The sequence below is a fragment of the Kogia breviceps genome, chromosome 18 (assembly GCF_026419965.1).
Source record: "Kogia breviceps isolate mKogBre1 chromosome 18, mKogBre1 haplotype 1, whole genome shotgun sequence".
Lineage (NCBI taxonomy): Eukaryota > Metazoa > Chordata > Mammalia > Artiodactyla > Physeteridae > Kogia > Kogia breviceps.
This window is the reverse complement of record NC_081327.1, coordinates 4664198-4685156: the sequence shown is the minus strand read 5'-3', so window position 1 is coordinate 4685156 and position 20959 is coordinate 4664198. Positions and strand designations below refer to the sequence as shown.

Sequence of the window (20959 nt, the reverse complement as noted above, 5' to 3'; positions counted from 1 at the left end):
AGCAAAATACACCTTCTTCTCTAGGTGCACATGGAACATTCTCTAGGATAGGCCACATATTAAACCATAAAGCAAGTCTCAATAAGTTGAAAAAGAACGAAATCATACAAAGTATTTTCTCCGACCACAGTAGAATGAAAATAGAAATGATTAACTTAAGGAAAACTGGAAAGCTCACAAATATATGGAAATTTTAAAACACTCTTAAAACAACCAATGGGTCAGAGGTGACCTCACAAGGGAAATTAGAAAATACTCTAAGAAAGAAACAAAAGCACAACACACCAGAACTGAAGGCATGGTGTGGTACCGCATATACTCCCGCTGAGTAAAAGCAATTTTACTGCTGGATCAAAAGACCCACACCACTTCTGTTACACATACTCCTTGATGTGTGGCAAAAGCAGAACTGAAGAAATGGCTGGCGGTCCTAAAGAGGCAGAGAGGACTTGAGATAACGCCATGCACTCTCCTAGGGCCCCAGATGGCAATGTTTTCCCATCCCATGAGGTCTCCCAAGTATTGAAATGGGAATGGAACCTGCAGAAGAACTGGGGCCAGGACTGGGGAGGCTTCACCTCTGATCTGTGTGGACTGAAAACTGGGTATAGAATGAGACCAAAGAAGAAAGAGGACCTCTTATAACCAGCCCTCCCAGTGCCCCACAAAGAGTGTCATAGGTCATGCTCAAAATTTTGCCTTGGTCTTTGCATGAGCTGGAGCACCCCTGGAGGCTGGAAGAATGAACTAACTTTTACATGCCTGAAGAAGAAAGCAAAAAGTGGAAGGGAAGAAAAATTTCCTTTGAGAGCTCACAAGAAATAAACATTCGTTTTCCCACAGAACTTTCCCACTTACAGGGGCTTTCCCAAACTATTAATGGTGCGGCTTCCTCTTTGCCCTTCTGAGCTCTTACTGATGTTCACATCTTTGATACATTCCCACCCACTAACTTTTTTCACTTCTTTCATTTTGTTCTCCACATTCTGGGGCTTTCTCCCTTGCTCCAAAATTTAAACAATATTCAGGTCAGAAAAAGAGTTTTCTGCTTATAAGAGGGGAACATAATGTGCTGTGGCTTTTCCAGAATACAATTCTAGCCCTTTGTTCTTTTGAGAGGACACTACAGACGTGTCTAAAAAGTATTTCACAAATCTCTTCACTCACGGTCCCATTCTGAATGCTTAAGGAGCATCTTTTAAAAAGATAACCTAGTTGTCTTCCAAGAACTACTGAATGAAAACTACAGGGATAAGAGTGGATCCAGAATTGGAAATTTTTTAGAGTTTGCCATATGATTTTGTTTTTACTCATCTTCTGGAGCCACTACTAATCTGATGTGTGTGACCATCTAAAGAGAGGGGAAGGTTAAACTCCACATGCTTCCTTATCCGATGTTTCATTTCATAGTCAACACAGCTTCAATCTCAGTCAAGCAAGGTAGGGGTTCTCAAGAGACTCACTAGGGCAGATCCCAACTTCTGAAGGGGCATTATCCTCACCCAGGGAGAGCAGGTTCCGGTAGGTCTCCAGCATCACGTCCCTGTACAAGGCCCTCTGAGCGGGTTCCAGGCATTCCCACTCCTCCTGAGAGAATTCTATGGCGACATCCCTGAAGGTCAACTGTGCCTGAAATAAAAAACATGTTTCACTAAGAGACCATGGGGAGAGTTCCTGTCTTCACACAAAATGTAAGTAGGAAAGAGGCGTAGGGATTGATTCAGTTGAAGTGACAGATCATTTTGAGTAATTTATATGTCCCTAATTTTATTATATTTTTCCAGCAGAGGATATCAGATCCACTGAATCACTGTAGATTTCCCAGTTTGAGGACAATGGAAGAAATATACAAATGAAATTATTCAACACAGGATTGTTTATGTGGAGGAGATACATATTATGTTCTACACACTAAGTGATATTCAGTACCTGGATGAGCTAGAGTATGAGTGGTATCTTCAAGCATGACAGTCCACATACATGCAGAAACATAAATACAGGTCTATCCATTTAACTCAGATATTCAGCCACCAACAAAAGTCAAGTGGAGTTTATTCCGCTAATAAAAAAAAAAGTGATTCAAGATGAGGAAATTTACTAATGTTGTAGGTTAATTTAGCAGCTTAAATAGAAAAAAATGTTTATCACGGCAGTAGACCTTTGAAGAGATACTGGATGATTAAAATCATGCCGGGCTTCCCTGGTGGCGCAGTGGTTAAGAATCCGCCTGCCAATGCAGGGGACATAGGTTCAAGCCCTGGTCCGGGAAGATCCCACATGCCGTGGAGCAACTAAGCCCGTGAGCCACAACTACTGAGCCCATGTGCCACAAATACCGAGCCCACGTGCTGCAACTACCGAAGCCCGCATGCCGCAACAAGAGAAGCCACCACAGTGAGAAGCCCGTGCGCCACATAGAAGAAGAGCCCCCACTCACCGCAACTAGAGAAAGCCCGTGTGCCGCAAAGAAGACCCAATGCAGCCACAAAAATAAACAAATAAATAAAATGATGCCAAGTAGGGATAAGCAACGAGGTCCTACTGTATAGCACAGGGAACTATATTCAATATCCTGTGATAAACCAGAATGGAAAAGAATATATATATGTATAATGGAGTCACTTTGCTGTACAGCAGACATTAACACAACGTTGTAAATCAACTAGACTTCAATAAAGTCTTTAAAAAGTGGATATAGTAAACTAACCCACCCCCAAATTATGCCAAATAGGAAATTAAAGGAACTGTTATGAAGCAAAACTATTTCACCAAGCATCATAATCACTGAAAGCACTGGAGGCATTTCCACTAAAGGTAAGGCTGAGGCAAGTGGGCCAGCAGGCTCCTGCCATTCACCACTGCGCAGGACGCGTAAGCCGGAGGCAGAAGAGGGAAAGGCAAATTCCCATTAGCAATTTTACTGTGACACCTGTTCATAAGATGTATGTGATGAAACTTTAAAAACTTTACTGAAGGATATAACAAAGACGCGATCCAAGACCGGCAAACCTACTTTTCGCTGGAAGATGTGGTGGCGTGAAGACCTCGGGGATTTAGAAATTCAGAGCAATTCAAAGGCAAACGAAATGTGGGATTTCAAATAAAAAGTCTGCATTGTATTTAGGAGAGAGAAAATTTTGAAGAGAAAAACAAAATGGTGAGCCTTGCCAAATTACGTGCGAACCTACTGACATATGTGAATGTGTGTGTGTGTGTGGGGGGGTACGCACAGTGTGGATAATATCTGAAACTAAAGTGAATGAAGTAAAATAGCTGTAAGACATACACAAAAACGCCAAATCAGAGATTTAGTTAAATCCAAATTAAAGACATAATTATAAACAGGAACAAGTAGGAGTATACGGAACACAGTATTTTAAAATTATGCGAGGTGAGGCCATCTCAAGCAAGATCAGAAGGCAGAGGGCAAGAAGGGAAGATTTATGAGTCACTGCAAAGAAATGCTAAACTAAGAAGGATACCAGGGCGTGTGTAAAGAATTAACTTACAAAATATAAAATAGCTTTTAAATATATATCAAAAGAAAACTGAGCAAAGTATGAAAATCCATGTTTTATTTCCATAAAAGAATGAACTTGACTCACAAGTAGTTGGAAATGGAAACACAAAGGATTGTCATTTTCCCCCAAATTTTCAAAATACAAAAAGAATACAGCATCAAGTTTTGCTTACATTGAGGAAAATCTCACATGTTGGTGGCGGGGAGGGAACCTTTGCAGTTTTAGGGGAGGACATCTGACAAAATCTATCAAAATGTGAAATGCATTCTTGACGCAGTAGTCCCATGTCAGGTTGCCCAGAGAAGTCCTCAGCCATCTGCAGAGAAGTCGGCCTGCTCCAAGGCAGCCACTGACACGTTCTTTATGTCATCAAAAAATTGTAAAGGTCCCATGAGCCTTCATTAAGATAAAGTTCCAATGAAGATCACGCTGTATCTGTGTTTACTAATGTGAAAACCACTTCTAGACACACGCTGTGTATGTTTTTAAAATGTACAGAATAAAATATTACAACAAACATTCAGTGAAGAATTTTTCCGAAAATTGCATAATGATGTGAAATGCAATCTTACAAGATCTGAGCTGAGTCTTGCCACGAAACCTACAACAGTGGTTCTCCACTGAGACGTGAGGCGTGGAGATAGGGAAGGGGATGCTTTACACCCTAGTACCTAAGCTGCTGCTTCGTTGGAAGTCTGAGCACCCTATATGTATATCTCACATGATGCTTAAGATAAAAGAATATAATATTTATTAATGACAGTGGAACCAGAATTTGGCTACAGCCTCTCTTATGAGAACAATAAGGTTGTGGCTCCGTGTCTTGGCTGAATTATAATCATTTTTACCTAAAACACCTGCTGCAAGATAGTCCTTGCAGGAACACCGTGGTCCCTATGGGATGGATGTGCTGAGAATAATTTTTTAAACCTCTTAATGATAAATATTTCGACTGACTCCATATTTTAAAACCAATTATCGAATAAAACATCCTCTATCACTGATGTCTGTTTCTGAACTTGCTTCTCCATTCATGATGGCAATGGAGAACATTAGTGATTAATGTTTTGGAACCAGAAACACCATGCCTCGCTTGTTTAGCTCTGAAAGCATTATAAAGTCAGGCAGAGCTGGTTTCCTCTTATCACTCGTCTTTTCCAGAATTTTCCAGCTATTCCTACACATTAGTACATGACTTATAGGTGCAGCTTCTTTATCCTGGTTGACAGAGAGCACACAATGCATCTAGATGGGCTCCTAAGCAATCCCTGCCACCCAGTAGCACTGACACCACGTCTCCAGTCCATGGGGGTGAAGCCCTGCCCAGGACGACACCCAGTGGAGCCTCTTCACAAGTTCCAGGTCACTGGGTCATGGGGAGACGGGATCTAAGTGGACAGGACAGGCCCTGAGGGAAGGACCTGGGTGGGTGTGAATGTACAGGTGTCAGGCAGGATACTTCAAAGTCAGATAAGATTAGTGAGTCCAAAAAAGGGCATTTCAAGAAGGACAGACAAAACAGTCAACTGAGAATATGACTTTACCTGAGAAACAGCCATTCCTGACTCCTGTTCTTTCCTCTCCCTCCTCTTCCAGATTTCTTCCCCAGGCAAAGATCAGTCTTGAGAAGTCAATCCTGAGTGTCAAGAACATGCTGTTTAATGCTTAGAATCAACACCCCCCCCCCCTCCTGAGTCACCACCGCACACACAGGGAAGCCCTCAGCACGTGGAACAGACGGTGCCCTGCTGCCCACTGTCCCAGGAGGGGCTCAGGACAGTGAACTCCTACAAAGACCCAGACGTGAGTTTTCCCACCCTTTCCTTCAGATCTCGCTCCCCCCATGAAGCCCCCACGTATGCTGTAGCAGGGGGACTCGGGGCTGGATGGACTCTCCCCTTGGTCCCAGACCAGCCCTGATCAAACTCCACTCAAAACAGAGCCCCCTCACCTCTCTGGATCGTGGGCTGATCTCAGCTTCATAAATGGAGGACCCAGGGCCTTGGTACTCAAAGCTGGATACATACAGATCAGAATCACTGGCGGCACTTTAAACATTATGGAGGTTCCATTCCACATGACTATTTGAAGGGGAATCTCTGGTCAGGAGGCACGAAAGATGTATCTGCAAAATGCCTCAGCAATCTACTGCGATGCCAGACTTGAGCACCACTCAGCAGGCAAGCCCAGCCCACCTCCCGCCTTGTGGCTCTGCTCTCTCCTGGGGCCTTGCTGTCATGTGCATCCAGCCAGGGGAAGGGGACGGGGACGGGGAAGGGGACGGGAAGCAGCGGAGAAACATGCAGAGCAGGCGATACGGACCGGAAGTCGGGGTGAGGGAGTGCCTGGAATGTTATTGGGGGGGGCGGGGGAGGAGGGAGAAGCCAGAGAAGGTGCCAGTGAGAGGTGACAGCAGAACAAAGACCCGAGGAAAGAAGGGATCTTGCCACCTGCAAGTGAAGGGTCAGGGGCTTCTAGGCAGAGGGCCACCATGGGAAGGCCCTGAAGTGGTAGTGTCCTGGTCCCAGAAAGAGAGCAAGTAGGCCTGTGTGGCTTCAGTAGAGTGAGGTGGGGACAAGCAGGAGAAAAGATCAGAAGCATATTAGAGGTACAAATGAACTTCTTTACAAAACAGACACAGAAAACAAGCTTATGGTTACCAAAGGGGAATGGGGTGAGGGATAAATTAGGAGGTTGGATTAATGTATAGACACTACTCTATAGCAAACAGATAACCAGCTAGGACCTACTGTACAGCACAGGGAACTATACTCACTATCCTGTAATAATCTATAAGGGAAAACAATCTGAAAAAGAATATATGTATAATATGTATATAATATACAACTGAATCACTGTGCTGTCCACCTGAAATTAACACAACATTGTAAAGCAACTCTACTTCAGTTTTATATATATATATATATATTTTTTTAAAGGGTATTAAAGAAAGCAGATAAGAAAGGGCTGTGGGCTTCAAACCTTTTTTCCCATACCCTAGGAGAGTTTAGAACCATGTTATTATTCCCTTATCCATTTTAACTAAACATCTGTTTTTAATGTTTTTTTGTCATTAGTTAAAACACTAGCGAGTAAAGCAATGTATATTTTTAAAACGTGCTGAGATGCTCACCTAAGCCCCAGGACCTAAGTACAGGGTCGCCCTATACCGAGACGTGGAGGACGGCAGGAGAACATATCCTGGAGGGTTCGGGGGGGTCATTTTTGGACATATTAAGGTGAAGATGCCAGTTGGCTGTCCCAACAGAGATGCCGAGGTGACAGCTGGATAAGCTGGGTACAGGACTGCAGTTTCCGGGGAGAGGTCTGGGTGGAGACGTGGAAGTTATGACATGAGATAGAAATAACAACAGTGGGTGCAGACAGAGAAAAGAAATACAAGGACTAAGGCCAGAGATACTCCCACAGTCAGAGACCAGGGAAGTCGGAGAAAGAGGCACAAGAAACTGAGACGTGAACACGGAGAAGAAAATTAAAACGGACGGCTGGTAGCTAGCTAAATTTATTTTCTGAAAACAGTGGGATGTGAAAGCCAAGAACAAAGTGCTTCCAGAAGACGGAGTGCAACACATTTTTGAAAGGACAAGATGATGACTGATATTATACCACTAGATTTAGAAATATGTTTAGATAAGCAAAGTATCAGTGGAACAGTGGGTGTGAAAGCTGGACTGGATGGGTTTCAAATGAGAACTGGAAGCAAGAATTGAAGCCGTGAAATACACAACTTTTTAGTTGTTTATTTTGTTCTGAAATGGAGAGTAAGAAAGGGCACTTACTAGAGTGGGAAGTATAGCTAACTGAAGATTTTTTGCTTTAAAGATGGGCAAATGTAGTAAAGGGCTCTTTTTTGCTGTTTCTTTTTAAGTTGGGACAATATCACCATCTGTACATGCTGAACAAAATAAAGGCCCAGAGATGCAAACTGATGACACAGTGGCAGTGGTCGAAGGATGCCGTCCTGTCCTGACTTACAGCTCCTCCAGGTTTGTGCCCAGAGATCCACCCCCAGCAAGCTCCCCCCGATGAAAACCCCCATCACCTGACCCCAGTCCCGCCCCACACTCCTACAAGCTCCCAGTGGGCACCCCACAATGTTACAGGACAGAATCCCCCACTGATCTGCACACTCTGCCATGGCATCCCACACCACGTTCCAAACATCAGTAGCTTTTGTTCTGGCAGGAAGACACCCACCAACCCAGGATCCCATATATTCCTTCTTGGAGACCTTGCCCTAAAATCAGGCGCTGCCATCGTGTCATAATGCAAGAGTCATGTCTCCAACGATCCACATATTCCGACGAGACTCCAGTATCTTCCGGTGAAACCCTTCAAAATGTCATCTGTATCCCACAGAACCCACGGGACACCTTCAGTAATGCTTGGTCAGTAATAATAAGATTCCCCCATCCAAAATGGTCTGTGAAAATTTTCCCTTTAACCCCTTACGGGTCGATGAACTTCACATTCCTAAGAGACCCCACAGAAGTTACTATGTAGAGTAAACCTCCTGAATCCACTCCCTCAGGATCCAGACACGAACTTCCTCACAGCCAGGAGTTTGGCTGCTGATGGCTCACAGCTCCACATCCCGCCTCCCCCTTGAAAACTGGACTCAGCCACAGGGAGCTGCCGCCCCAAAATCACGGCACCTCATTGGACAGCCGGTGTCCAATGTCTGATCAGTGCAGGATAGAAAAGCCTATTCCTTCCCTCGAATTGGACCAACTCCGGAGGGTCACCCCACCTCCAGAGCTCGCAGCTATAAAGTCATACAGCGGAGTCTGGATTTTCGTCCTGAGGGCAATGAGAAGGCATTGAAGGGATTAGTGCCAGGGAATTTCTTCCCTGCTCTGTTCCTCCCTCTGATCTCCCTGTCACCTCTTGCCCCTCTTTCTGTCCCAGCACCACGTGTCTCTGTTGTCCAGGGCCTGAACTCTTTGATTCCCTCCCCGCTCTCTCAGTTCGATGTACCGGCCCCTTGCTGCTTTCACTTCTACCCCATCAAGGTCCCTCTCGTCCAATTTGCTTCCCTTTGTCTTTCTGGAGGTGCCTTTTTATCTAGGTTTCTTCCTCTGGTTCACTCTTTTGCTCCTACCGTATCTCCACGTCCACCTGCCCCATCCTCCATTTCACCCTCTCTTTTTCACTATTACTTTCTCTCTCAGTCTTTCTCATTCTCCCTCGGATTCTGCTCCATCCCCTGCCCTGTACATTCACAGGTATGGAAGACAGAGAAAGATGTCCCTTGCCCACGAAGTGCATTTTCCAGAGGGGCTGCGGGAATGTAAGCACACCACGACAAGCACAGACAGCGGGATGCGTTTTGTCCAGAACAAACACAAAGAGTGTCACCGAACGGGCGCATGTCACCTGTCCCAGTGCGTGGGTCAGAGATCTCCAAAGCGGTGCGTGCAAAGTGGATGACCGGGCAGGGGAGGGGCCGGGCCAACTCCAGAGGTCGCGTAGATGGGGAGGGTGTCAGGAGAGGGGTGATGTCTGTACGACCCCAAGGCCAAGGAGAAGATGTGGCCTCTGGGTCTGCACGGCCATCTCTGCCCCGGAACGGTCGAATGGGAGGACGAGAATCCACCTCCGGAGTGAGGACTTGAAACAGCGCGTCTGAGAGGGAGAGGGGATCCGAGCCTGCGGAAGTCACTGAAGGGTTCTGAGCAGGAAAGCAACGCGGCAACCGGTGTCTACCTGGACCTAGGGCGGAAAGGCCAGGGCGGAGACCTAGAATGTCTCACGGTGCTGCCGGGACTTACCAGGCGCAGAACAAGCAGATGAAGGGGTTTTAACGTACGTGACAACCCCTGAACCTCGGGTGTGGCGGATCGGGGGCCTGGGGGCGTCCCAAAGACCCGAGTTAAACCAGAAAAACCGAGGACTGTGCCCCTCGCTCCGCTTCCGGGTTTGCAGGCAACTGCGCGTGCGCGACAGTGCAGCAGGCGGGGCCGAGGAGAGGTGGGGCGTGGTGAGGGGCGGGGCGGGGGCAGTAGTCTGGACTGAACAGAAAGCCAGGGGCGGGGCCGACGTGGGGCGGGGTCTGGAGGGAGCAGTGTCTGGACCTCCGCCCCGCCCCCAGACCTTTGGAGAACTGTTATTCTGCCCAGCATTACCTGAACTGCTTTCGAATTCTTTGAAACTGTTTGGTGTCCTGCGGACCCAGCCGCTTCCTCGCTATTTTTTTTTTTAAACCATGGGCATGTATTACTTTTTTTAAAAAAGTAATCTAATATTTTATTTATTTATTTTTGGCTGGGTTGGGTCTTTGTTGCTGCGTGCAGGCTTTCTCTAGCTGCTGCAAGCCGGGGGCTACTCTTCATAGCTGTGCGCGGGCTTCTCATTGCGGTGGCTTTTCTTGTTGCAGAGCACGGGCTCTAGGGCGTGCGGGCTTCAGTAGTTGTGGCATGGGGGCTCAGTAGTTGTGGCTTGCGGACTGTAGAACGCAGGCTCAGTAGTTGTGGCGCACGGTCTTAGTTGCTCCGCGGCATGTGGGATATTCCCGGAGCAGGCTCAAACCCATGTCCCCTGCGTTGGCAGGTGGATTCTTAACCACTGCGCCACCAGGAAGTCCCTTCCTCGCTATTTTAAGTTAATGTTTCAAACAGTTGAAGGTAAAAGATTAGAGTTGTGAGGACGACTTAAATTACAAGCTGAGATGTTTTCCTCTTAAGTTGAAAATGGTTTGAGTCAAAGCTCTTTTTGCCAACAGGTGGTGTTGGGCAATATAATTTAAAATGAAGGGCTTCCCTGGTGGCGCAGTGGTTAAGAATCCGCCTGCCAATTCAGGGGACACGGGTTTGATCCCTGGTCCGGAAAGATCCCACATGCCACGGAGTAACTGAGCCCGTGCACTACAACTACTGAGCCTGTGCTCTAGAGCCAGCGAGCCACAACTACTGAGCCCATGTGCCACAACTACTGAAACCCACATGCCTGGAGCCCATGCTCCACAACAAGAGAAGCCACCTAAATGAGAAGCCCGCGCACCACAACAAACAGTAGCCCCCGCTCGCTGCAACTAGGGAGAGAAGTCCACGTGCAGCAACGAAGACCCAACGCAGCCAAAAGTTTAAAAATTCAATAAATTTAGTTTAAAAAATAAAATAAAATGAAGTCAGCTCACAACCCAGAAATCCTCTCCCCAAGGGTAATAAAGGAAGAAAACAGTTTTATTATTAAATAAGCATTAAACAAGGAAGTGATGTGCATCGCAGGCAATCTTCTGAGAGACTGAAGAGAATGAAAAAAAATCTTACCCTGTAATATTAGATAAGCAGATACAAGTGGTACTTACTTGCTCTCAGTATAAACAATAACTAGTTCTCAGGTAAGAAGACGTGACAGCATCATTTGTCACACACAGTTCATCCCAACATCACCAGCTAATTGGACTGACCAACTGTGGTAGCTAACTGGCTTTGTCCAGAGGAAGAGCAAACTTCTCATATCTTTATGACAGGAGGGAGTTCTGTAGCTTGGAGCAAGGCACCTGCTAAGTTAGGCTCTTACCCTTCCACAGAAACTGGGAGATAAGTGTGCTATCTCCCTGGATATTTACATTTCAAAGAGACTGGCTTCCAGGTCTTTGAGGAAACATTCCTGGGTTGCAAAATTGGCAGGAGCCTTCTTATGTAGCTTTTTAAATTTTTGAAATGCAAGGATTTTATTTTATTTATCTTTATTGGAGTATAAATGCTTTACAATGCTGTGTTAGTTTCTGCTCTTATTTAGCTTTTTAAAAAGCTGTACATACATTTCAAGGAGGCAGAGAAAGAACTTACAAGTTTTCTAAAGGAAATGCTCTAAGAAAAGGGAGGGAGAAAAGGCTCTTCCCTTCTTTTCAACAAAGGGAATTAAGCTGGGCTTTTTTCCCCTTGTTTTTTAGTTTTCATTTGTCCTTACAGAAACCACATGCATTCATTCGTTAAAGCAATATTTTTTGAACATCTACTATATGTTCACAAGAATGGTAGCGTGGCCTCTGTCTTGGGCACTGTGCTGGGAATCTCATATAAATTATGTGAGTTAATCTTTGTAATACCCTGGGAGTTGGGTATTATATGTCCATCTTGCCTAGGAGGATTTAGCTGCGGGGCTGTGCCTGGGGGTAGAGATTCTCTATGTCTCTTCTGTTTCCCTATCACTGATCATCAAAATGATCTTACATGTGATGGTAGCTCACTCAATATGTGGAAGAGAGGAAGGCAGAAAAGAATGGTGGGATTAGTGATGCTGAGGGATCTTCTGATGGTTTGTCCATTTATGTTCATATATTTTGTTTGTTTTACCATGTGAAGCAACCAATGGGCCCCTAGGAGTTGGAGACATGGTGCTTTGAAGAATTCTCTAAACACAAGGTATCACCAAAAAAGCAAATTCACTTACCAAACTTTAAGTTCTTTGCTCCCTTCTACATGTATCCAAGTTTCCGGAAACTGGAAATTCTGAGTGTCAGTTCCGGGTAGGCAGCAACAGAAGCCACCCTAAATTAAGTTCTCCTCTAAGCAGTTCTGAGAAGGGAGGACCTGAGGATGGCGAGAGGACCAGAGATGTTCCAGAGGCAAATTCCGTATCTAAGAAGTTATTTTAGAGGGTGCCTGAGGATTCTTTTAGGCCCAGAGACGCCAGCTAGGCAGAGGAGATCGCCTCCTGGGTGCAGGCAGCTGAGCTTTGTGTGCACAGCTGTGTTAGGCCAGAAGTGTGAAGTAGAAACCTAGCAAGTTTCGGGGGGGAGCAGCTCTAGCTAGGGCCTGTGGGCGCCTTCTTCGCTTATACAGTGCAGGGTAAATCTGTGTGGCCAGCCCTGGTGCTGTTCCGGAGACGCACGGATTGTAGGATGCGCTGGATTCAGGCCCTGAGGGGCTGCCGGCTTTCCTGTGTGTCCATGCCAGAGGGTTTGAGCAGGAAAGAAGAGTTAGAAAGGGTGAGGGTGGGGGAGAGGAGATCAAGTACAGCGCGGGATGGTGGTAGGACTGGTTTGTGCTACAGATTTACGTCCGGACCGGGCTGAACCCTGCAGCTTCTTCCCGTGGGCTTGGGTCAGATTGCATTCTGGTTGGGTGATCAGAGCCCTGAGTCGACAGAGGGACCAAGTTGTTGCCGCAAGTTTGGACCCGGGGTAAGGGGTACTAAGACAAGACTTCTGAGCAGAGGTATACAATCTGGGCAGAGCCTACGGCAGCGCAGGCGCCTTGGGGAATGACTCCAGGGGGCGGAGTCTGGCCCCACGAGGGGCGGGGCTACATAAAGTTCCTGGACGCATGCGCGGGTGTATGTGCCAGATGCCCTTTGGGGGCTTGGTGGCCCAAGGAAGTCCCTTCCTAAGTTCCTTGGAGAGGCTACGGCCCAAAGGCCTGTGCCCAGGTGAGATCCAACCTTCTCCCAGTGACTCTTTTTTTATATTGCTTGTACTCTAATCGTGACCATAAAATTCATGATGCTGTCTTCAGAATTTTTTTCCCCATGATCAGCAGAAAAACGACGAAGGGGAAAAAATATTTTTCTTAATATAGCTCCTAGGTTTATTTTATTTTATTTTATTGAAGTATAGTTGATTTAAAATGTGTTAATTCCTTCTGTACAGCAAAGTGACTCAGATATATGTATGTGTGTGTGTATATATATATATATATATATATATATATATATATATATATATTCTTTTTCATATTCTTTTCCATGATGGTTTATCACAGGACACTGAACATAGTCCCCTGTGCTATACAGTAGGACCTTATTGTTTCTCCATCCTGTATATAATAGTTTGCATCTGCTAACCCCAAACTCCCAATCCTTCCCTCTCCCACCCAGCCCCTAGGTTCTTATTCAACTTAACAGTCACAGATACCTCTGACTTTGGTGGTTTAGAGCCATGTCTTCCAACAGATAATGATGTCTTTTCTTTTTATTTATTTTATTGAAGTATAGTTGATTGACAATGTCGTGTTATAACAGACAATGATGTCTTATGTGTGATAGTGTGAAATCATAGAAAATATATTTACTGGTCTCTGCCCTTGGTTCCTGGCACTGAGCCCTTGAGACTCTTGAAATTTCCTAAGTGATAAAAGAGCACTAGAGCATCTTTTGTTCTAACATTTGGGCTTTGATTCCTGCCACAGGGCTCCAAAATCCTTTAGAATTTCCTGGGTGATAGGAATCTCTTTGGTTCTAATGAGACAAATCTTGGTGGGTTCCTAGATGGAAGCTGGTCACCAGAAAGACCAATCTATGGTTAGAAGGGAACTTTCCATACCTCCCTCACCTACTGCCCCCATTCTCCACAGAGAGGAGGGCTGAACATGGAGTTAATGATCCATCATGCCTGTGTGATGAAGCCACCGTAAAAATCCCCAAAGTATGGGGTTCTGAGAGCTTCTTGGCTGGTGAACACGTGGAGGTGCTGGGAGAGTGGCACACCCAGAGAGTGTATGCAAGTGCCAAGCCCCTTTCCACATCCCTCGCTCCATGCATTCTTCCTTTTAGCTGTACCCAAGTTATATCCTTTTATAATAAACCAGCAATCTAGCAAGTAAACTATTTTCCTGAGTTCTGTGAACCACTCTAGCAAATTAATTGAACTGGAGGAGGGGGTCATAGGAGCCTTCGATTTATACCTGGTCAGCCAGAAACACAGATGACAATCTGGACTTGTAATTGGCCTCTGCAGTGGAGGAGGGGCAGTAGGACTGAGCCCTTAGCCTGTGGGATCCAATGCTATCTCCAGGTAGATGGCATCAAAATTGAGTTGAATTGTAGGACACCCAGCTGGTGTCAGAAGATTGTTTGGTGGGGAAAACACTATGTTAGAAGTGTCAGGGACTTCCCTGGTGGTGCAGTGGTTAAGATTCTGCTTGCCAAAGCAGGGGACACAGGTTCGAGCCCTGGTTCCGGAAGATCCCACATGCCGCGGAGCAGCTAAGCCCGTGCGTCACAACTACTGAGCCTGCGAGCCACAACTACTGAAGCCCGCGTGCCTAGAGCCCGTGCTCCGCAACAAGAGAAGCCACCACAATGAGAAGCCCGCGCGCCGCAACGAAGAGTAGTCCCCGCTCGCCGCAACTAGAGAAAGCTCGCGTGCAGCAACGAAGACCCAACGCAGCCAAAAATAAATTTCTAAAGAAGTGTCAGAAGTGTTGTATGGGAATAAAAGAGAAACACAGGAATTTGTTTTTCCAACTCAGACAGGGACACAACAAGAACACAATGAAGACACAGGACCCTTCGGTGCTATTCAAAGGGAATATAGACCAAAGTTTTTGGGCAAATTTGTTATTATTATCATTAGTTTAAAGTTTCTAATGTTCTGTTTTTCAGATATAGCATGTGTACTTATTATTTCTGGAATTTTACTTGGTGTCAGTGTTGAAGTTATTGAATTAATATGTGGTGACACTGTTGAACTTTGCTCCAACTCTATAATTTTGGAAAATGTCTAAGGTTAAAGAACCCCTCACCCCCACCCACATGTAGGAAACAGCTTACCGCAAAGGGCTACCCTTCCCCATTTGACTTCAGTAAGACTCATGAGAATCCCCTTGTTTACCTAGGAACAAGACAGATACAGACCCTTCAAATCGCCATTCTTTGTCTCATCAATATTTACTGAATTGTTTGTCCCCACTGATCAATAGGAACGAAAGAAAACCAAACTATGTAAGTCCCAAAAATGCCACTTCAGCATGTCAATTATTCTGAATTAAATGCACTTAAGAACAGCCAGTGAAAGAAAGACATTCTGACCATACATTGTCTTCCTGTAAACAGGATCTCCCATGTAAAATGTGCCCTCCTCGTACCAGGAGGAAGAAAGACATTCTTATCACCAGAGACAGGAAATTTGGGGCCAAGAAATCTGTACAAACAAACCTTGTTAAACGAATCCTTATCTTTACCACTTACTGCCCTAGCCCAAACGCTTTGTTTTGTCAATTCTTCACAAATTGATTGTTTTTTGTTTAAAAGGTATAAAAGCTTCCTGCTGTGGTCACTTCTTTGGGTCTTCACTCTCTTGTGAAGGTTCCCACGTAGAGTGAGAATTTAATAAAATTTTTATGTGTTTCTCCTGTTAGGCCAGAGATCCAAAGATGGTAAAAGAGAATTTGGTAATGTAGCAACCTCATCCACTCTCACCTGTTTTTTGTTTTGTTTTCTTTTGTTTTGGCCTCGCCGCGAGGCTGGCAGATCTTAGTTCCCTGACTAGGGATCGGGCGGGCGCCCCCTGCAGAGGAAGCGTGGAGTCTTAACCACTGGATGGCCAGGGAAGTCCCACTCTCACCTGTTTTTTGTTTTTTTGTTTTTCTAGCCTGTTTATCCTTCCTTATAAAGAAAAGCTCTTGTCTGTCTGGCTCTTGAGACTTTTGCAGATCATAAGGTTGGAGCATTCTCTCTAGTGCATCCTTTCAAACAACACCTCTCCTTGTCTAAGTTCAATTTTGTTTTCTTTTTGGCAGTGGTAACTATTTTAGTTGTTTCATCTGTGCTAGAAAATGTATATTCTCTATTTTTATGTCACAGGGTTTAATATTATAGTCATATTGAAACCAGGCACCTCAGATCGGGACTTGAACCCACGTGCCAGGACTCGAACCCGGCTAAAACCCGCAGTCTTCCAACTGAGACCACACGATTCAGTGAGAGACAAGAATTCAGTGAGAAAGAATTGAGAGACAAAGTGACAGTTAAGAAGTGGATTTTTTAAGAGAGAAACACACTTCACAGACTGAGTGTGGGCCAACTCAGAAGGTGAGAAAAGGCACCAGGGTATGGGGTTGTCAGTTTTTATAGTGGTGGGTAATTTCATAGGCTAATGAGTGGGAGAAGTCTTCCAGCTATTTTGTGAAGAGGCGGGGATTTCCAGGAATTAGTCCACCACCCACTTTCTGACCCTTATGGTCGGTCTTGGAACTGTCATGGCGCCTGTGGGTGTGTCATTTAGCTCGCTGATGTGAACGTTTACTGAGGTTCATGGTCTAGTGGAAGGAGTCTTGTCCACCGTTTTGGACCCATTCTCCTCTCATTGCCGTGGCCTCTCCTCACTGCGGAACACAGGCTCCGGACGCGCAAGCTCAGCGGCCATGGCTCACGGGCCCAGCTGTTCCGCGGCATGTGGGATCCTCCCGGACCGGGGCACGAACCCGCGTCCTCTGCATCGGCAGGCGGACCCTCAACCACTGCGCCACCAGGGAAGCCCCGCACTACGGTTTCTTGACTGCTCCTCCCTGTTTCTGCATTCCCTCCCTTCCCTAATTAGCAACTGTTTGAATCTGCCCTTTGGAACTCAGGGAAAGTCAAGGAGGCTGAATGATGACTATTTTCTACAAACAAGAACCAGGGACACAGAAAGGACTTGTACCCAGGAGGGCCCCATAGGGTCCTGCTCCACTTTAACTCCACATCAGTTCCCCAGACCACAGTGTTGCCTCAGCCTCACTGGCAGGACTCCAACATGCTCACAAAAATAGCTTTGATGTAAGCCGTTTTCAACTGCGAAGAGAAGACATCTTACGTTCCTACATATGTGGCCCGCACAACTGTAGCTTTTACCTTAAAACTGTGAGAGATAGTGTTACCAAACTCAAGTTCGTGTGCCCGATGCACAGGGAGGCCAAACTGAAACGTCAGGGTTTGGAGGAGAGAAAGTTTTACCGCAGTGCCAAGCAAGGAGAAAGGGTGGCTCATGTGCAACAAAAAACTCCCCAGTGGTTTTCAGGGAGAAGTGTTTAATAGGCAAAATTTGGGGTGAGGGCTGTAGGGTGTGTGACTTTCTTCTGATTGGTTGGTGGTTAGGTAACAACAGGGCGGGGTCCAGGAATCTTGCGCTTAACCTGAAGTTACAATCCTCCACCTGCGTTCCTGCAGAAGAACTCAAAAATATTGTTATATATATATTCCTTCAGAAGGAACCAGGATCCTGCTTTAATTTCTGCACTATTATTTCTTGATTGCTCCTGCTTTTCTTCTGCATTCCCTTACTTCTCTGATTAGCAACTTTGTGAATCTGCCTTTTGGTACTGAAGGAAGGTCTATTTACTGTAAACAAGAAGGGGGATATAGAAAGGATCTGTACCCGGTAGGGCCCGACAGTGTCCTGCTCTGTTTCAACAGTAACTTAAAGTAAGCAAGAAGCAACAGGGCTGCACAGAAGAAACAGACGAGCACTTCCAAACCCTGAAAACCCAGAGGCACTGAAAGCGAAACCCTGGCCCCGCCCCTGCTTTGTCCCCACCCCTGATTTGGGCCCGCCCAAGCCCGGCCTCTTTTACGTCTCTACGTTCCCGCCCAGCCCAGGCCCCGCCTCCAAGATGCCCCGCCTCTCCCCTTGGTGCTCATGCGCAGTTTCCTGCAGACCCCGGAAGCGGTTACCGCGGAGCGAAGGTCGCTCTACGGGATCGTGAGTTTCATCTTTCTTGTTTAAACCTGCGCTTTGCGTTACCCCGTCCTCCATACCTGGGTCTGAGGGTCTATAGGGATCTTAAAATCCTGGCACTCCTCCTCCACCCAAAGTAAATGCAGACGTCGCTAGTGAGAGGTGGGAGGGGGAGGTTGTGGGGGTGGGGGTGTGCCGCTTCTCCTTCTTTTTGAAATGCGCGAGCTGAATCCCTGCCTTGCGCGCCCCTCAGACTCGCCCCTGGAGGGCAGGGCCAACTGCCCCGCTTCAGAAGAAGCCGCGTCCTCTTTAGGATCCTGGGATTCTGGAGGGTCCGCCCCGTTTCCTAAACACACCCACTTCCCTCCACTTCGCACACTCCTCAGCCGGGTCTTTCCGCTCCCCAGGCCTCGTCTTGTTCGTCACCGCCTCTTCTCACCTTACGTTGAGGGAAGAGGCTAAAAAAGGGCCTGTCTTGAGTCACCCAGAGTTTTTCTGTCCCGAATTCTACCCCACTGGATAATGTGCTCTATTGATGTGGAATTAATAGGCGGGCATCTAATCCCATCTGTCGACTGAAAAATAAAATAAAAACACCACCTAGAAGTTGAGAGTTACGTTTTATTTGGCAGACAGATCTGAGGACTTAAGCCCAGAAGACAGCCTCTCAGATCGCTCTGAGGGACCGCTCCCAAGAGGTAAGGGAGGAGCCAGGGTATAAAGGAGTTTTGCAACAAAACCCAGGTAGTTAGAACATCAAGAGATTAGTTAATTTAAGAAAACCGGACATCTCCAGTTAATGAATTTAGTGCTTTTCTGTGTATGGGGAAATGCGAGCCTGGGCTCACTGAAATCATTCCTTCGGTACGCACCTTCGCTATGTAGGGCTGGCATCCCGCTTTTCTCCACCCTGAATTCCCTTAGGGAGTACAGTCGGGGTGGCTGCAGTGGCTCTTGGCTTGATGGCTGCAACGTCCTTTGTCCTCTGTTAATGGTATGGCGGGAGACATTCATCATCCACACAGCCCATTCCTGGGTGAATGAGGCACAGAGCCACCGAGAGAATGAGGAAGATGAGAAGAATGAGGGAGAACCGTAAATGGACGGCAAAGTCAAGGATAGGTGGATGAGCTTGTTGCCAAGAGACAGAGTTACTGCCCTAAAAAATAGAGCAGCCAGTTAGTTTTCCAGCAGAATGGGCTTATTAAGGAATTGCAATACATGACAGGCACACGGTGGCAAAACACCATAGGCAAGTCCAACAAGTCAAGGAGAGGAATGTTGCTTTCTAGAGAAAAAGGAGGAAGTTGGGAGTGGTTGTTCTGAACAAAAGTCCTTTGAAGGGAAGCGGAGAGTTTGGAGTTGGCAAGGCGTTTCCCATTGGCTGGGTTTGTTGCTGAATAATTCTTCTTTTTTTTTTTTTGAGAATAATTCTTGTTTGAGATCTGTAATTGATGTCTTCCTGTTGGCGTTTGTCATTGACTTCTAGAGGTAGTGCCTGAGGGCTTTCCCTTAAAGCCTCCAGATTGAGGAGGTTTTCCTTATTCTGTTTCACAGAGTGAAAAAATAAGCTGAGAAAGTAGCAGGGGGAGAAAAGAAGATACAGATTATTTAGAGTGTGTGTGGAGGGTCCTCTAGGGAGATGAAGGGGAGCAAGTAGGGAGAGGGGGCCCTTGATCCGCCAGAAGAGCGTGGATAATAAGGGGGGACGCGGGGCATTTTACCCAGAGTGGGCAAAGAGGATAAAAGAGTTGGGCAGACAGCCTTTGAGCTGGTGCAGAAAGAAGGGGCAACGGGAGACAAGAGGAGCAGATCAAGCCGGGGGTGCAAGAGGGTGGGGACGTGTCGGGTTTAACAGGAAAAGAGCGAACATAACAGAGAGCAAAGATGGGGGAAAAGAAAGAGGCAGAAATACATGAAGATTTGAGGCCATCCAGGGAGACGGGACAGAAAGAGCAACAAGAGGGGCAACAAGTTGCCAGAATGGAGTAGAACAGGTGTGAGAGGAGGAATAAGACAGAGAAGGGGAGGAACGGCAGGACAGGGGAGGAGACCAAAATGAGCAGAAACCTAAGAGGGAAACAGAACAGCCAACAGAAATAATGAGAGAGGGAGACAGGTAGCTGTGAAGAGAGGGAGCCAGATGAGTGGTGAGTTAATTGGATGTGGGTGACGAAGTGGCGAGATGTATTTATTTGTGACTTCTAATATAATGCATTGAAAATGTGGTTAAGATATGCATGAAAATGACATTCGCAAAACTCCTTTCTAAAAGGCTTGTGCATTTTGTAATTATTTGTACCAGAAGATAACTTCCATTTGCAATCGACGGAGCAGTGATTTGACTGGGTTGTGGGTCACCCTCTTCCCTTTTGCTAGCATGGAGTGGAGGGTCAGGGGGATGAGAAGGAGGGCAAGAAATGACTGTCACTGTGTGGTGCCCTTTGTTTGTTTACGGCTGCACCTCGCAGCTTTCGGGATCTTAGTTCCCTGACCAGGGATCAAACCCATGTCCCCTGCAGTGAAAGTGCAGAGTCCTAACCACTGGACTGCCAAGGAATTCCCTACATGGTGCCTTTTTATTTTTTAAAGATTTTATTTAATTTATGTATTTTTGGCCTCACCACACAGCATGTGGGATATTATTTCCCCAACCGGGGATCGAACCCATTCCCCCCACATTGGAAGCATGGAGTCTTAACCACTAGACCACCGGGGAAGTCTCCATGGTGCCTTTTTATTTTATTTTTTATTTATTTTTATTTATTTTTGCGGTACACAGGCCTCTCACTGTTGTGGCCTCTCCCATTGTGGAGCACAGGCTCAGCGGCCATGGCTCAGGGGCCTAGCTGCTCCCCGGCACGTGGGATCTTCCCGGACTGGGGCACGAACCCGTGTCCCTTGCATAGGCAGGCGGACTCTCAACCACTGCACCACCAGGGAAGCCCCATGGTGCCTTTTTAAAGGAACACTAAAAGTGCTGTTTTTCATAATGGATTTACTTTTTTCTTCTTAATTCCTTTACAGTTGCTTTTTT

The 20959-nt window shown here is 46.3% G+C and overlaps 2 protein-coding genes across 9 annotated transcripts in view; one reads left to right on the top strand and one right to left on the bottom strand.

Moving 5' to 3' along the window:
• Positions 1-20959, bottom strand: part of LOC131744519 (zinc finger protein 677-like) — a 126661-nt gene that overhangs the window by 9889 nt on the left and 95813 nt on the right. Inside the window, exons 1-5 of one of the 5 annotated variants that reach the window (XM_067018827.1) lie at positions 9352-9473; positions 8919-9254; positions 5473-5602; positions 5066-5157; positions 1464-1629 (exon numbers count right to left, since the gene is read on the bottom strand). In XM_067018827.1, the coding sequence (XP_066874928.1) occupies positions 1464-1629; positions 5066-5080 (181 nt within the window). In that variant the 5' untranslated portion in view covers positions 5081-5157; positions 5473-5602; positions 8919-9254; positions 9352-9473. Of the gene's footprint in view, positions 1-1463; positions 1630-5065; positions 5158-5472; positions 5603-8918; positions 9484-20959 lie in introns of those variants that run through there. The other 4 variants (XM_067018830.1, XM_067018829.1, XM_067018826.1 and 1 more) reach the window with 4 other exon arrangements.
• Positions 5118-20959, top strand: part of LOC131744541 (zinc finger protein 665-like) — a 32256-nt gene continuing 16414 nt past the window's right edge. Inside the window, exons 1-3 of one of the 4 annotated variants that reach the window (XM_067018874.1) lie at positions 5118-5324; positions 7411-7528; positions 8768-8953. In XM_067018874.1, coding sequence (XP_066874975.1) covers positions 8912-8953 — 42 coding nt within the window. In that variant the 5' untranslated portion in view covers positions 5118-5324; positions 7411-7528; positions 8768-8911. Of the gene's footprint in view, positions 5325-7410; positions 7529-8767; positions 8954-17883; positions 17947-18317; positions 18621-20959 lie in introns of those variants that run through there. The other 3 variants (XM_059044122.2, XM_067018875.1, XM_067018876.1) reach the window with 3 other exon arrangements.